The sequence below is a fragment of the Beauveria bassiana genome (genome assembly GCF_000280675.1).
Source record: "Beauveria bassiana ARSEF 2860 unplaced genomic scaffold BBA_S00003, whole genome shotgun sequence".
Classification (NCBI taxonomy): domain Eukaryota; kingdom Fungi; phylum Ascomycota; class Sordariomycetes; order Hypocreales; family Cordycipitaceae; genus Beauveria; species Beauveria bassiana.
Genome location: NW_007930838.1, coordinates 221,782 through 235,545, shown reverse-complemented (window position 1 = coordinate 235,545; position 13,764 = coordinate 221,782). Strand labels below are relative to the sequence as shown.

The 13,764-nt window shown below is 54.5% G+C and overlaps 7 protein-coding genes across 7 annotated transcripts; 3 read left to right on the top strand and 4 right to left on the bottom strand.

Annotated features, from left to right (window-relative positions):
* Nucleotides 1–1,014: 1,014 nt before the first annotated feature.
* BBA_01312 (uncharacterized protein) lies at nt 1,015–2,000 on the top strand (the record flags this gene model as incomplete). Its single annotated transcript, XM_008596409.1, has 2 exons — nt 1,015–1,503; nt 1,587–2,000. The coding sequence occupies 2 exons, from the start codon at nt 1,015–1,017 to the stop codon at nt 1,998–2,000; spliced, it is 903 nt and encodes a 300-aa protein (XP_008594631.1).
* A 137-nt stretch (nt 2,001–2,137) lies between these two features.
* On the bottom strand, nt 2,138–3,172 carry BBA_01311 (NGG1 interacting factor Nif3; the record flags this gene model as incomplete). The annotated part of the gene is made up of 3 exons (XM_008596408.1): nt 2,138–2,796; nt 2,847–3,016; nt 3,081–3,172. The coding sequence occupies 3 exons, from the start codon at nt 3,170–3,172 to the stop codon at nt 2,138–2,140; spliced, it is 921 nt and encodes a 306-aa protein (XP_008594630.1).
* A 613-nt stretch (nt 3,173–3,785) lies between these two features.
* Nucleotides 3,786–4,252, top strand: BBA_01310 (BolA domain-containing protein; the record flags this gene model as incomplete). Its single annotated transcript, XM_008596407.1, has 2 exons — nt 3,786–3,870; nt 4,023–4,252. The coding sequence occupies 2 exons, from the start codon at nt 3,786–3,788 to the stop codon at nt 4,250–4,252; spliced, it is 315 nt and encodes a 104-aa protein (XP_008594629.1).
* Nucleotides 4,253–4,579: 327 nt separating this feature from the next.
* BBA_01309 (AP-1 complex subunit beta-1) lies at nt 4,580–7,065 on the bottom strand (the record flags this gene model as incomplete). Its single annotated transcript, XM_008596406.1, has 5 exons — nt 4,580–5,212; nt 5,262–5,438; nt 5,490–6,058; nt 6,108–6,745; nt 6,836–7,065. The coding sequence occupies 5 exons, from the start codon at nt 7,063–7,065 to the stop codon at nt 4,580–4,582; spliced, it is 2,247 nt and encodes a 748-aa protein (XP_008594628.1).
* Nucleotides 7,066–7,858: 793 nt separating this feature from the next.
* Nucleotides 7,859–10,511, bottom strand: BBA_01308 (DNA ligase I; the record flags this gene model as incomplete). Its single annotated transcript, XM_008596405.1, has 2 exons — nt 7,859–9,829; nt 9,879–10,511. The coding sequence occupies 2 exons, from the start codon at nt 10,509–10,511 to the stop codon at nt 7,859–7,861; spliced, it is 2,604 nt and encodes an 867-aa protein (XP_008594627.1).
* A 377-nt stretch (nt 10,512–10,888) lies between these two features.
* BBA_01307 (GANP/Nin1/mts3/eIF-3 p25 family protein) lies at nt 10,889–11,825 on the top strand (the record flags this gene model as incomplete). Its single annotated transcript, XM_008596404.1, has 2 exons — nt 10,889–11,052; nt 11,291–11,825. The coding sequence occupies 2 exons, from the start codon at nt 10,889–10,891 to the stop codon at nt 11,823–11,825; spliced, it is 699 nt and encodes a 232-aa protein (XP_008594626.1).
* A 398-nt stretch (nt 11,826–12,223) lies between these two features.
* BBA_01306 (Programmed cell death protein 2) lies at nt 12,224–13,568 on the bottom strand (the record flags this gene model as incomplete). The annotated part of the gene is made up of 2 exons (XM_008596403.1): nt 12,224–13,360; nt 13,452–13,568. The coding sequence occupies 2 exons, from the start codon at nt 13,566–13,568 to the stop codon at nt 12,224–12,226; spliced, it is 1,254 nt and encodes a 417-aa protein (XP_008594625.1).
* Nucleotides 13,569–13,764: the final 196 nt, after the last annotated feature.

Genomic DNA, 13,764 nt, shown 5'->3' with positions numbered 1-13,764 from the left:
GATATTGCAGCGTACCTCGAGACAGTGAGTCATCTGACAGCTTTTTCACGCTGGTTTGGGCTAATGATTGCTAGGCGGGCATATATCATGGCCCTTCCAATCGAGGTTGGACAGCCTAATTACCGTGAAGGTCCACTTCCGTAAGTTTCGAGTTCTCTAGATGGCCTTTGTGGCAGAATCGGACCTGATTCTCGGCCTCAAGGCTGCCCGCATACCCACCGAGGTCGAAGTAGGACGTTCCATGTATTAAGCTAGACTGTCACCACGCCTATATTGGCTTAGAGTCTTCAAGCGATGATTGTAGAGATGATATATAACGTACAGGACATTATCATGCATACATGGATACTGGCGTCTATCAACTCACAGCTAGCTCTTGCTGGTCAAGAGGACCAAAACCTGTCCCATTTTCACTAGACGCCCGCCCATATATGTGCAAGACGGTAAAGGCATATAGAATAGAAAGTGATGAAAACATAGATAATTCGTAAAATTATAGACGAGGTGATTTAGGCAGTAGATATTGGTCTTATCTTGATTTTGCGAAAGGACTCTTTTCTAGACTTTTGTTAAAAATAAATAGCTGTAATTGAGTATTCTCATCGTTGGGCTACCTAGTGACTACCGCCCCCCCGCTGCCGGGGTACTTTCCCCACGCTATTAAGCGCTGTAGCCTCTAGAAACAACTACCTATTCCTCCACGCTGACACTACGGCCTCCTTCACCTTTGTCTGATTTGCTGTCAACTACCCGACCAACCGACCCATTCGGCGACGCATCATCTGCCGTCGTCCTGCTCTACGGAAAGCTAGACACATCTTCAACCTTGCCCTTGCAACAAATTACGACGACAAACCATCTGCCACGACGCTTCGCCAACCACTCGCATCTGCTGCTTGCTGAAACGTCTCTTCAACTCCCATACCCCCGACCGACCGGTGCACACGTCGCCCCTTGCATCCATCCCCCTTTGCGGCCGCGCAGCACCCTCCACACAACCACCACCCCGTCAACATGTCTACGATTGCCAGTCCCAGAGACCCCTCGGCGCCCCTCCGTCGCGTGCCCTCAAACGTCATAACCCCGACCTCATCCACCAGACCCTCCCTCGACGCCGCGCGTTCCTCCGTCACCTCGCCCGTCAACAGCAGCGGCCCCGGCCCCGGCCCTCTTCCCGTCGCCAAGCGCGCAAACCGCGCCGCCCTGCGCGAGTACTACAACCTACGCAACGCTGCTGCTGCTGCCGCCGCTGCTTCTTCGCCACCGCCGCCGCGCATTGGTGTCGAGCTGCCCGATTCGGAGGTGCCCGTCAGCGACCTGGACATTCCCGGCTTCACGACGGACGAGTATGTTGCCAAGGTCGTTGCTGAGAATAGCCTCGAGGACCTGCTGCGGCTGTATACGCGCGTCGTTGGCGAGGTGCGCGCGCTGGACGCGGAGAAGAAGGCGCTTGTGTATGATAATTACAGCAAGCTGATTGCCGCCACGGAAACGATTCGCAAGGTACGGTAGACAACAACCGCCCTATCCTCCTCGGGCCGCCATGCCCCTCTCCCAATGCTTGCATACTAATCCCCGTCCAACAGATGCGATCCAACATGGACCCCCTCAACCCCATGGCCTCGACCCTCAACCCGGCCATTGCTCAGATATACAGCCAAGCCGCCGAGATTCGCGAAACCCTGCGCGCTTCCATCCCCGCCCCCGACTCGGACCAAGGCAAGCAGCGCGCCGCCGCCCAGCGCCGCAAACGCACCCGCGAGCTCGCCGTACAGGTCCTCGCCACCCCGGAGCGCCTCCGCCGGCTCGTCGCCGAGGGCAAGCTCGCCGAGGCCAGGAAGCAGTGGGAGCGCCCGAGGCAGCTCCTCCAGACCTGGCACGACAAGGGCTTTGGCGGCGACGAGGTCCAGGCGTGCATTGACGAGGGCGATGCGGCTGTGGCAGCACCGACGAGCAGCGAGGGGCGGGTGTCCAAGGACGGACGAGACTCGACATCATGAAGATCAGGCATAAGAGTTTTTCCTACATACGTGTACAACATTTACCATGATGCGAAGCATTTACGAGCAAGCATGTTATTCGAGAATTCAACCTTTGCTTTTTACTACATCAGTTACTACACCGGTGGTACACGTCCCTACAACTCCGCAACTTCAACAATCGTAAACGGGTCCTTGTCGTACTCGCTCAGCACCACTGCCGCCTCGGGCACAGCCGCCCGCAGCTTCTCCTGCAGCGCCGGCCTCAACACCTGCTGCAGGTAGCTGCGCTCCGAATTGCTGTGAAACACCTGCACCAGCGTCCTGCCCTGCTGGATCGCCCGCAGCGCCGAGTGGTGGCTCGTCTCGCCCATGAGAAGCAGGTCCACGTCGGCGCTCTTGAGCACGTCGTATCCGCTGCCCGCGCAGACGCCGTAGCTGCGGACCCGCGTCGTGCGCACGTCGGCGCCCACAGGCGACGCTACCATGACGTGTCGCAGGCCGCCGAGTTTCCCAGCGAGTCGCTTGAGGATCTCGGCGACGGCGACGGACTTGCCGTCGGTAAAGGTGGAGAGCGTGCCGTAGCCTGCGCCGGCGTGGCTCTCGGGCGCTGTCTTGCACGGGATGGCGACGGAGCGCGTGGTCGCGTGCGGGCCGGCTACAGCGTCGGCGAGCCACGTGTTGAGACCAGCAGGCGCGGCGTCGACGGCCGTGTGAGGGCAGTACACGGCGATGCCGGCTTGCATGAGACTGATGAGGGTGGACTGTTGGGGGTCCTTGTCGGTGATGGACTTGAGGCCGGAGAAGATGAAGGGGTCTAGGGCAGCCATCAGTATGGGATTGGACAAGGGAAATGAGAATACGCACGGTAGCTGACAATGACGCTGGCACCCTGACGGATGGCATCCATGGCGACTTGGTATGTCAGGTCATTCGTGACCAGCACAGTGGGCCGCTTCTGGCTCGACTCTTGCTCGTGGTTGCCAACGAGCAGGCCGACATTGTCCCACGCGCGATCAGCGATTTCTTCAGGATACCTAGTCTCAGTCAGAACTTGTATAGATATAAAACGCTACTGTATTGACCGAGCACAAAACTCACAATGCTTTCATCGAGTCCGCGACGAGCTTGGTAAACTTGGCCGGCTCAACCTGCCACGCGCCCCATGCTCCTTCAGTCCCAGCGGCAGCCATTTTATCGGAAGCTTTGGTAGCTGTGGAGCTAAAAGACCGGTGTTTCAAAGTTGTGCGGCAACGAGCAGTCAATGGCCGTGTTGATGTGATGATGATGTGCGTCGAGTAAAGTACAGCGGCGCCTGGACAAGCAGTGGTGAAGCGCCTCGAGATGGATGACAGTGGTACGCTTTGGAAAGCTCGCATGCCTAGCAAGCTAAGTAATTTGTTTGAACAATTCAACAACAACAACAACACAACGCCTTGCTTTTGTAACACCCCAAAAATGCAATGGAAACAGGGGATCAAGGTGAACAACAAGATAAAAAAGGTTGCTAGAAGTCAAGCTTGGGAGTCAAGGTCAAACGCTAAGCCGTTTCCCCCCAAGCTCCACCTCGAGGATACCTAGGTAGGGAAGGGGAAAAAAAAAGGATGAGCTCATACCGTGCCAAAACTACAGCGCTGCCACACTGTACCGCCAAACGCGCACAGAATCGGGCGGGCGGTATTATTACCAATGAGCCGGGCGAACATCTAATCAATCGCATCATTTTTTTTGTCTTTCTACCTTTTTGTTTTATTGAGCCGTTGAACACACACAACTCAGCGCTAACAACGCATAAAAGGCGACAACATGGCGCAAATAACAGACGCCAGCATGCGCGAAATCATTGTTCAGCGCCTCGCTGCCGTCCACGTCGAGGTCGCCGACATGTCTGGTGCGTAGTTGTCTCTCAAACCCCCACCAACACAACCAACTCTCTTCACCTCCCCCCTTGGCCCTTTGCCCTTTGCCGCCTGTTCACCCATAGAGGCCTCCCTTCTTCAGACAGAGAACTGTCAAAAAGCTGACCCGGGGTCTTTGACACAGGCGGCTGCGGCCAGGCATTCACCTCACTCATTGTGTCGCCCCAGTTTCGGGGCCTCGGCGCGCTCAAGCGCCACCGCCTCGTCAACGCTGCTCTCAAGGACGAGATTGCCGCCATCCACGCTTGGACGGCAAAGTGCCAGACCCCCGAGGAGTGGGAGCTCACGAGGGGGGCCGCGGCGCCGCCGACAGACGGCACCGTGGGGGGCCAGGTCGAGGGCACAGCGCAGTGAGGTTGCGCGCAGAGACAAGGAAGGGCGGGGGGGCATGGTTGTTGGTCGCGCGTGGGATAACGACAATGATGTTGACATGATACCTCAAGGAATGGATAGATTTTGGATGAAAAGTGATCTTACGAATTGAAACTATAGAGCCGGCTCACAGAAAAAAAAATTAATACATGGGACTCTATCAGTCCGCGACTATTACAATTTTAATCTTTCTTCTTTTTCAAAGAAACTGCCTCGTATAGACTACTCCTATCTAGCAATGCACGTCGACTCAGCAGTCTTCTGTCACATCATTTTTACCACCTTCTACTTTCAACCCCCTCTTCGGATTTACAGCAATCCCAACAGATCATCACTCGCTCCCTGGGACTGTTGCTGCTGCGGTTGCGGCTGGCCACCCTGCGTATTCTGCAGCTGCATCGCCGCCGGCAGGGGTTCACTAGCCGGTGCCCCAAAGCTCATGCCCTCAAATCCGCTCATCAGGTCATTCATGCCGCTGCCGATACTGGCCGCCGGCGGGCTGACCGCGCTGCTGCTCTGGGCCGGCGGGGGTGCGTCAAACATGCTCATCATGTCCGCCATACCACCCGAGGCCGCGCCGGCCGCGGGGCTAGCCACGCGGTCGGGAGTCTGAGATGCGCTACCGTGTTCGCGCGAGGCAGGTGCGGCACCATCAAAGTCAATGTCTAGCAGATTCTCAATGTTGCTCTGCGATCCCGCGGTGCCGTTAGCCGCGGCGACAGAGGCAGCAATGGGGTTCTCGGCGGCGTTTTGGCGCTGTTCTTGAATGGCAGCGCGCTGAATCTCGTCGGCGCCGAAGCGGCCCTTGCCGACAAATGACTCGGGAGGCCTGTGGTAGACGGACGCCAGTGTGGACAGTTCCATCAACAGCTGCTCCAGAAGAGCTGGCGGCAGGCTGGTCATTGTCGTCGTAATGGTTGGCTTTTGTGAGAGAATAATGTTCTGCGCCTTGTTAGCACTGGCCATGCATGGCGTCAGGCGATACACATACCTTGGCAACATCTAGGTCGCCAGAGAGCAGTCGCCAGTACACGTACGCTCTGTCGCGGATATCGGGGTTGTCGTTTTCTACAGTGGCAGCTTGCAGCACCTTTTGAACCAGGTTTTGGCTATTGCTGGGCTTCTTCAAAAACAGTTTAACGACGGCCGTCAATATTTGCAATTGGGTCTAGTCTCGCGTTAGTTTAAACTCTGTCATCTCGGCGTGCACATGTCATACCTGAGTAAATTCCTCCATGAAGCCCTCAACAAAACTCTGCAGAATCTCGTCGGCATTGTTAATCTTTTCGGCATACTCTCCAACGATCCAAATCAGGGATCCGCGAGCCTCCGGCTCATCCAGCTCGTCAATGTACTTGCAAAGCGTGGGGATGACGCCTTCGTAGCCAGGATATTTGCGCAGAATGTCCTTGATGACAACCGCCACTTCTTGCACGACGTAGTTGACTTTCGTGGAAATCAAGTCCTCCAAAGCCTCCACACACTTTGCGCTGGCATTCTCGATCTTGATGGCAACCTGACCGATAGCCTTGACGGCTCTGCGGACAAAGTCCATATCAACTTCTAGAGCGTATTCCTTGAGCTCGGAAAGGAGCTGCTCGTAGTTCTTTTCGTTTGCTATTCTGACCATGATCTCGAGCTTTTGGAGTTTGACGTAGGGAGGGTCGTTGTATTTGCAGAAGAAGACGCGAAGCTCTTTGCTGAGAATGTCAGGCTTCGCCTGGAGCAAGAGATCGATGTTTCTGAGTGCAACGTATTGTACTTCGGGAGCCGAGGCAACGAGTGTAACTAAACAATGTCAGTTGACGCATCAGGTGGAGCAGGTGCCGAAGCTTACCAAGAGGGGGGGCCATCTTCTTCAGGTATGAGCCCACGAGCTCGGGATTTATCGATCTCATATGCGTGAAGACGACTTTGATCGCAGCGAGGACGACGCTGGGGTTGACATGCTGGAACTGAGGCGCAACTCTCTCACAGATGTGCTCCGACTCCTTGACGTCGTTGGCGGCGTACGCTGCCAAGGTGCTCAGAATAGTCACGCGGCCCCATTCCGTGCACTCGTTGAGAGCGAGCATCAGTTTCTTCAGCGTCGCCGGTGTGATGATGAGCGCTCGCGTCTCAGGCGCCGTCTCAGCAATCTCAGAGAGCGCCTGGACCGAATTGGCCACGACCATGGGGTTGGGGTCGCCAATCATTTCCTGCAGTATCTCCAAGAATCCATTTTCGAGGCACATGGCCGGGTTGAGGTCAAACAGCTTGGCAACGCAGATGGCGGCCGTCTTTCGAACGTAGGGCGACTCGTCTCGTAACGTTTTGCGCAGCGGCTCTTCCATGTAATCGACCATTTTGTCTACCCGAATGCAGCCCATAGTTCGGATGGCTAGAGCTCTGACTAACGGGTTCGGATCTTCTGAGTCTTGTACAAACGTGTTGACAGCGAGAATACAGAGATCGGGATGCGATTTGGCATAGTTCCTGGCATGTCGGTCAGAGCTGAACCCGTAAAGCACCTATCTGCACAATTTTGCACTGCCATCTGGCCGTCAACTACACCAAATAACTCACATGAGATATAGGTAGACCAGCTTCTTCTGGTCCAGGTCGGCGGTCGCGATATTCTTGAGCACGTCGGGGAACAGGGCGGAGACGTCCTTGCCTAACGTCATGGCCATGATGGTCTTTTGGATCGACTCCTTGCGCTCATACGCATACTGTGACACGAGGCCAGCCCGCAGCTCAAATGTCTCTCCCTTTCGAGGCGGCGCAAAGGCGCCCCGAATGCGGTTTACCGCCATAGCTGTGATGCTCGGGCGGCGATGAGGGGCAGCGAGGACAAGGAGTCGGTGGAGGGGGGTTACGGCGCTGAGTCTTTCCTAGCGAGCGAAGCACACGTACGAGCTGGCGAATTGGTGTCTGAGTCGATTGATGCGCGAAATGAATTGTTGTTTGACGGCGCGCGGGTTGTGATAGCAAGCCTCCCGCACACGTGTACTTTGGAGGATCTTGGAGTTCAGGTAGCAGCTCGCAGTTGCCAGCTCGCCCGCCGCTCCAGTGCGACTGGCGCTATCCGGCAGCCCCTGCGCTTGGCTCTGCACGCACGGTGGAGTGGGCGGCCAATCGCTGCAATTTGTTCATCGTCGCAGCTTAGTCAGGCTCGGGAGTGACATCTCATCCAAACAATCACTGGTTGGCTTTGCTCGAGTGGTTGAAAGGCTGGTTGCCTTGTAAAGAGTCATGGTGTGTTGGTTCCATCTCATTACTCGTCTATATTAAAGCTCACCTGGATAGGCAAATTTTCCAAACCTAAGGCGGCTCTTTATCGAGTCCCGCACCGACGACGAAGAGCGTGACATTTCACGGAAAGCTGTCAGTATTTATTACCGAGCACTCGATTTTCATCAATTAATAGTCCGATAGTTTTACAACGCTGTGTTGTTTATGGGATCGGTGGCCATCTTCAGTCTTATCGCTCAGAAACTCAATGCTGGCAAATAATGATACGACGCACCACCAGCCACCGTATATAGTGTACAACATGTTTTATACGTATTCTGGAATTTGTACTTGATGACTTATATCAAACGCGATCTATTCGGCCTCTTCATCTTCTTCCATAGGCTTAGCCGGCCCCGTTGTGCTTGCCGACACCTCTTGCTTACGCCACAGCCCCGCGAGAAACTCATTTGTGCTCGCCTCCTCTATGCCTTTATCGTCTCGCTTCTTCAGAAATCGTGGAAATCGGAGACTCAGTCCTCTCTCGTCACTCACCAGCCCAATCGCCGCGGTGTATGTGGGACTCAGCGTAATGTCGGCAAATGCCATCTCCCACACTTCCTGCGGCTCAAACCAGACATCCGGCATCGGCCCAGAATATTCAATGAAGCTGGGCATCTGCAGATGCGTGTTCTTTGGCTCACCCGTTTCCGAACCATCGTCATAGAAGGCCTTGTTTGCTTTGTAAAATACATCGGTGAATCCAGAGATGCATTTGCAGACAGCTTCCAGCATCCCTGACTCTTCGTTCCTCACAGCCAGTAAAATCGGCGACCACCACTTGGCCTTGCGACCTTGGCCATGCCATCCTGCAATAGGGATCAAATCCAAGGTGTCAAAGCTCGAATTATAGTCCTTCTTGACCTTGAGCCAGGAGTCCAGTCGCTTGTCAGGTTCATAGGTCGCCAGTAATGCCTTGCGCCTCGATTTCTTCTTGGCAGGCTCATTTGACTCTCCATCTTCTGGTTTCTTCTTCCCTTTGGCCTTGGATTTCGACTTTGGTATCTGCAGTTTGGGCTCTTGCTCTTTGATCTCGCCATCTTCGTCTCCCAGATAGGCCACATCCGGCAGATTGTCCAAAATCTTGACCATAATGCCCTCGCATTTGCTCTCTGTTGCAGACTTAAAGAAGCTCAGCACCGACTCTGATTCGGACGACGTAGCATCCAGGCTCTTGACCCAAGTGAAACGGTTAGGCACCTCGATGAATAAAGATCGCAGCAGTTCTCGCCTCTCTCGAAACGGTCGTTCCAGTAGCGACTGTCCGTTCAAGTACATCAGATCAAACGAGAAAATGCATACTTGTACAGTGATACTCCCAATCTCAACGTCCTTTCGTGCTCTATTGGTGAGCGCCTGGAAGTTCTTCAGTTCGCCGCTGGCACTGTCCACAGCAACAACCTCCCCCTCCATGATGAAGCTCGAAACACCGTCTCCCCGTATCTTTGGCACAAGTTCCACCAGGTCCGGGTACTTGTCCGTCATCAATTCCAGATGCCGGGAGAATATGGAAACCTTGCCGCCTTCGTCGCAATGTACCTGCGCTCGCTGTCCATCGTATTTGTACTCGCAGGTGAAGTCACGACCTTGCAACTTTGTGAGCATTTCCGACAAGTCCCTAGTAATGCTTCCCAGCATAGGCCGAAGTGGGATATGAAGGGCCAGGCCGCATCGGACTAGAAGCTCTTCGCACACACCAATCTCTAGTAGATTCGGGATTAGGTCGTTGTAATTTGGACGCTTGGCAAAACAAGCTTTGACGATTTCCTCCGCCTTGGCCCATATTTCGGCGAGCTCTTCCTTTTTCAACTTCGCTAATGCAGGGATATTCCGTGTTTCGTAATCAGCCTGCGTGGGTTTTGAGAGCAAAAAGGCTCGCGACAGAGCGATTAGCATAGTCGTCTTTACTGCGCCAATTCGAAGATGTTGGCAAAGTGTCCGCACGATGAACCGACTCTCTTCGCCACCACGAGCATCTTGCAGAAGGCGATCGACGATCCGCTGCTTGATCTCGTTGCTGCCTTGTCCCTGCGTGGTAGCAATTTTGACGAGGGATTGAAACACGCCTTTGATAGACAGCGGTTTGGGCTTCCTTAGTGTGAAACTTTGCTTCTTCTTTGCTTCAAAGGCGACATCACCCGCATCGCCATACTTGTCATACAAAGTCTTCAGTGATCGGCCATCTAAACCACATGTCTGCTTCAGTGCCTTGGAGATAGCTGATCCACCTAGACCCAGCTCCATCGATATGTATGCTGGCGAGATGGAGTTCGTCGCCAGCCAAACCTGTTACTAATTAGAGAATGGCGCAAATATTGAAGCGCTTGGTACATACTGCGGGTAGAAGGCTCTCAGGGTCACCTTCAATCAGTATCCGCAAGCAATTGACCAGAGTGTCCACAATCTTGATGCGACTCGCCGTCCCACTGACAAGAACAAAGCATCTTGTGAGCAGAGCGTAGGATGCATTACCTCCGTCTCTGGACCAGTGCTCTTTCAACTGACTGACATATTTTGATGGCTCAAATGTGAGCGGCGGTTCATCCAGCGGTATAGAAATTGTGATGGAATCTTCATCCATTCCCGCAGATTGCAGTGCAAGCGTTTTCTTTCCGCCAAAGACGGCCACGGGAGATGGTTGCTTGGGAGCATCTGTCTGTTGCTCCTTTGAGACTTCGACAATATCGCAATCTTGAACATTGCTCTCATTCGTCGCCATCTCAACGGCATTGGGCTCTTGATTGTCTGCTCGAGCCGACTCCTTGTCCCATTCGGCCTGCAGCTTACGCGCGAGCTCCTCATCCGTTAAAGCAGCGTCATCCGTCTCAGAATGAGAGCTCCTTGGAGCAGCAGTAGAGCCATTCTTGGTCTGTTTTTGCTTCGTGAAAAAATACTCCAGTCCTTTTGACTGTGATTTGTCGCTTTTCACTGCATTGTTAAGCTTCCGCTTCTTTGCAGGGCTCGACATGTTAACGGCCAGCCAAGTCAACCAGCACGGGCGAACCTGGGCACCTCTTGTGGAATGCAACAGAGTTCCGCTGCCATTCACATCATTTTCGACATGATACGGCAATTAACCTCTTTGAAAAATTTGGCCGCTGTGTATAAAGTCACAGTTGGGTTCCTATTCGCGTTCAGGTCAATTACACGGTCGCGGTGATGACATCGATTGACACCAATGCACGTGACCCATCTCGAGAGGTAGCTCCTACCAGCCCCGAGATGCAACGCTAAACCTATTCAGGTCGCCCACAAGAAACACGAATTTCTTCTCATCCAAGTGGCCCCACCATCTGGATTCTCTCCGTCGACATCCCTCCTTCTTGTCCTCCAAAGCAGCCCAACATGAATAGCGAAGATCCGCCCGAGAGACCGGAGTACGTCTCCAACATCATCAGCGGCCTCGAGCGCTATAACCCCGAGGCCGTCAGCACTCTGGAGAACTATCTGCAGGAGCAGTGTGACCAGAAATATACCGACTGCAATGCCAACCGCACACTGCTGAAACTGTGAGTGCATTTTCACGAGGACACGTTTCTCGAGTTGTTTGGTTTTCTCTGCTTTTAAATGATGACTACTGTAAACGTTTCCTATTATCCTGACCATGACGGGTCATCAGCCCAGTCACGAATGACGTGAACATTAGTGTTGTCTGAAATTATACACGCCCTTTTCTTTCTTGCTTGCAAAGACTCCGCATTGTCCCCATTGCAGACTCATTTTCGCTAACGCGCGTCTACACGTCAGGTACCAGCTCAACCCCGACCGCATGAAGGATGAGGTCGTCACAAACATCCTCGTCAAGGCCATGACACAATTCCCCTCGCCACAATTCTCCCTCGCTCTGCACCTCATCAACCCCTCGGCCGCCGCCACCGGTGAGCTCAGCGAAGCTCTGGCCAAGCTGCGCTCGCTCAACGCGCAGCTCGAGGGCGCCCAGTACGCCGACTTCTGGGCAGACCTCGACGGCGACGACCTGTGCGCCGACCTCATCGCCGACATTGCCGGCTTCGAGGAACTGGTCCGCGAGCGCATCGCCGTGCTCGTCTCCCAGGCCTTCCGTGAGATCAACGTCTCGCACCTCGAGGGCTGGCTCGGCCTGAACAAGGACAAGACCAACAAGTTCATCACCGAGGTTGTAGGCTGGTCCATCGATGCCGACGGCAACATCAAGATCCCTGCCAACCCGGACAACGAGGCTAAGAAGGCTGAGATTAGAGAGGATGTCAACATTGAGCAGTTTTCCAGGGTCATTCGACGCACATGGGAGGAGACTGTATAATGGGCACGATGTGTGACTTTTGGGGTTTCAAAGCAAGGGACGTACACACATATATCATGACTTACGGAATGAACATGTTTCATGGGGTGGTGAAGGGTCCAAGCTATGGCGTTTCTAACAGGACATTTTATGGTTAAAACAGTAAAAGCGATTATACCTCGATCTTGAGTAGCGGTTGAGAACAGCTTCTTCGATCCAAGAAAAAAAAAAGTTGAAATTTCTAAACCAGTTGCCACTTGATTCCTCATAGTTTCAACTACGTGAGTGTACCATGAGTGTGCATCACGAGTGTATATCACGAGTGTGTACCACCGTATAGGAGCGTTCTAGGTGTCTTTGTTCTCGTGATGATTCATACGTAAATATCAAGTTGCTATATGCGTTCAAACAAAACCCCCTTACTTCTTCCCTCCCGCTTCTTCCCACTGTACACCGGCCCATTCTTCCAGATAACCCGGCTCCTCGTCCTCCAAGTAGCCCGGCACGCAGTCCCTCTCGCAAACCCCCACAATCACCGTCCCCCATTCCATGCCCTCGAGGCTCAGGTCCTCGCTCTCGAGCTCCGTAATCGCATGCGGCGTCAGCTGTACCTCGAATGTGCGCTTCCCGCCGCAACCCCCGCAGCGCGGCATCGCCGCCCTCGTCACCATCTGCCCGACGGCGTCCGTCTTTGAGCACAGCAGCGGCGTACCGCCAAACTCGTACCGGATGACCTGCTCCGGGTTCTGCGCGAGGCGGTCCGCAAACTTTTGAAACGTCATGTCCATGACGCTCTCAAACGCCTCCTTGTCCGCCGCCGACGTCGTCTCGGGCGCGTCCGCGTCCTCGATCCGCGCGTTGGCGGGCAGCGGCATGTCGGCCGGCTCCGGCTCCAGCGTCTCGTAGTCGGCGTCGGCGAGGTACAGCGTCGGGTACGGCGCGGGCTGCTGCACCGCGGCGGGCCACGGCTCGGGGGCCGGCGGCCGCACGGCATCCGTCTTGGGGCTGTTTATGGAGAGCGTCTCGGCAAATGTCTTTGGTAGGTCTTTTTCACTTGTTGTTTCCGTAGTAGTCGGAGCAGCAGGAGCGGGTTGTGAAGAAAACGAATTCGCGCTGAACGGGTTGCTGCTGGCAGCACCGCTAGACGAGGAGCTAAACGGGTTCGCATTCGACGAGAATGGGTTCGCGCCCGCCGAGGCGACCGGGCCACCGCCAAAGAGGGCATCGCCGAGTCGTTGCTTGGGCGGCTCTGGTTGCTTGGGCTTCTCCTGCTGCTTCTTTGCGTCTTCTTCCTGCATCTTTCTCTTCTTCTCCGCCGCCGCGGCCGCTGCCGAACCGTCATCGGCCCACACGCGCACGCTGCGCAGCGCGCGGATGCTGCCCTCGCGACGGCTGCAGCTCGCGCGCTTGCAGGCAAAGACGTATATGCGGCGGTCGTGGTTGGGGAACCGGTCGGGCAGCTCGCCGTTGAGCTGCAGCAGCAAGACCATGAAGTCTTTGCATATTTTACAGCGGGCGAGCGCCGCCGAGGGGGGTTTGTCTGCATCCAGCCATTCCTACATGCAGGCGAAGAGGAAGAATAAAAAAGTGAGATTGGTGGTCTTGGTGGGATAGAGGGGCAGAGTGGAAGCTGGAGAGAGAGCTTACAGGACGGCCACCGATGCGGCTTATAGTATCTTCATCGGCGTCTTTTGATGCATAGCCCAAAAGAACATTCGTCTCAGCAAATTCGCCATCCGAAGAGTCAGAGTCGTAATCGGCCATGTTGTGTTGTTTGGTTTACTGCAAACCAGACTTTTAGGTGATGGTGGGGTCAATTTTTTTTTTTCTCTACTCGAGCTTGATCTTGGCGCGGGGCAGCTTAACTACAGCAACCAAAGCCCCGCGTACTTGAGAGACCGTGTAGATCTTGTTAGATGAAAAAAATGATTCTGGTATATCCACTATGTAAAGAGAGCTT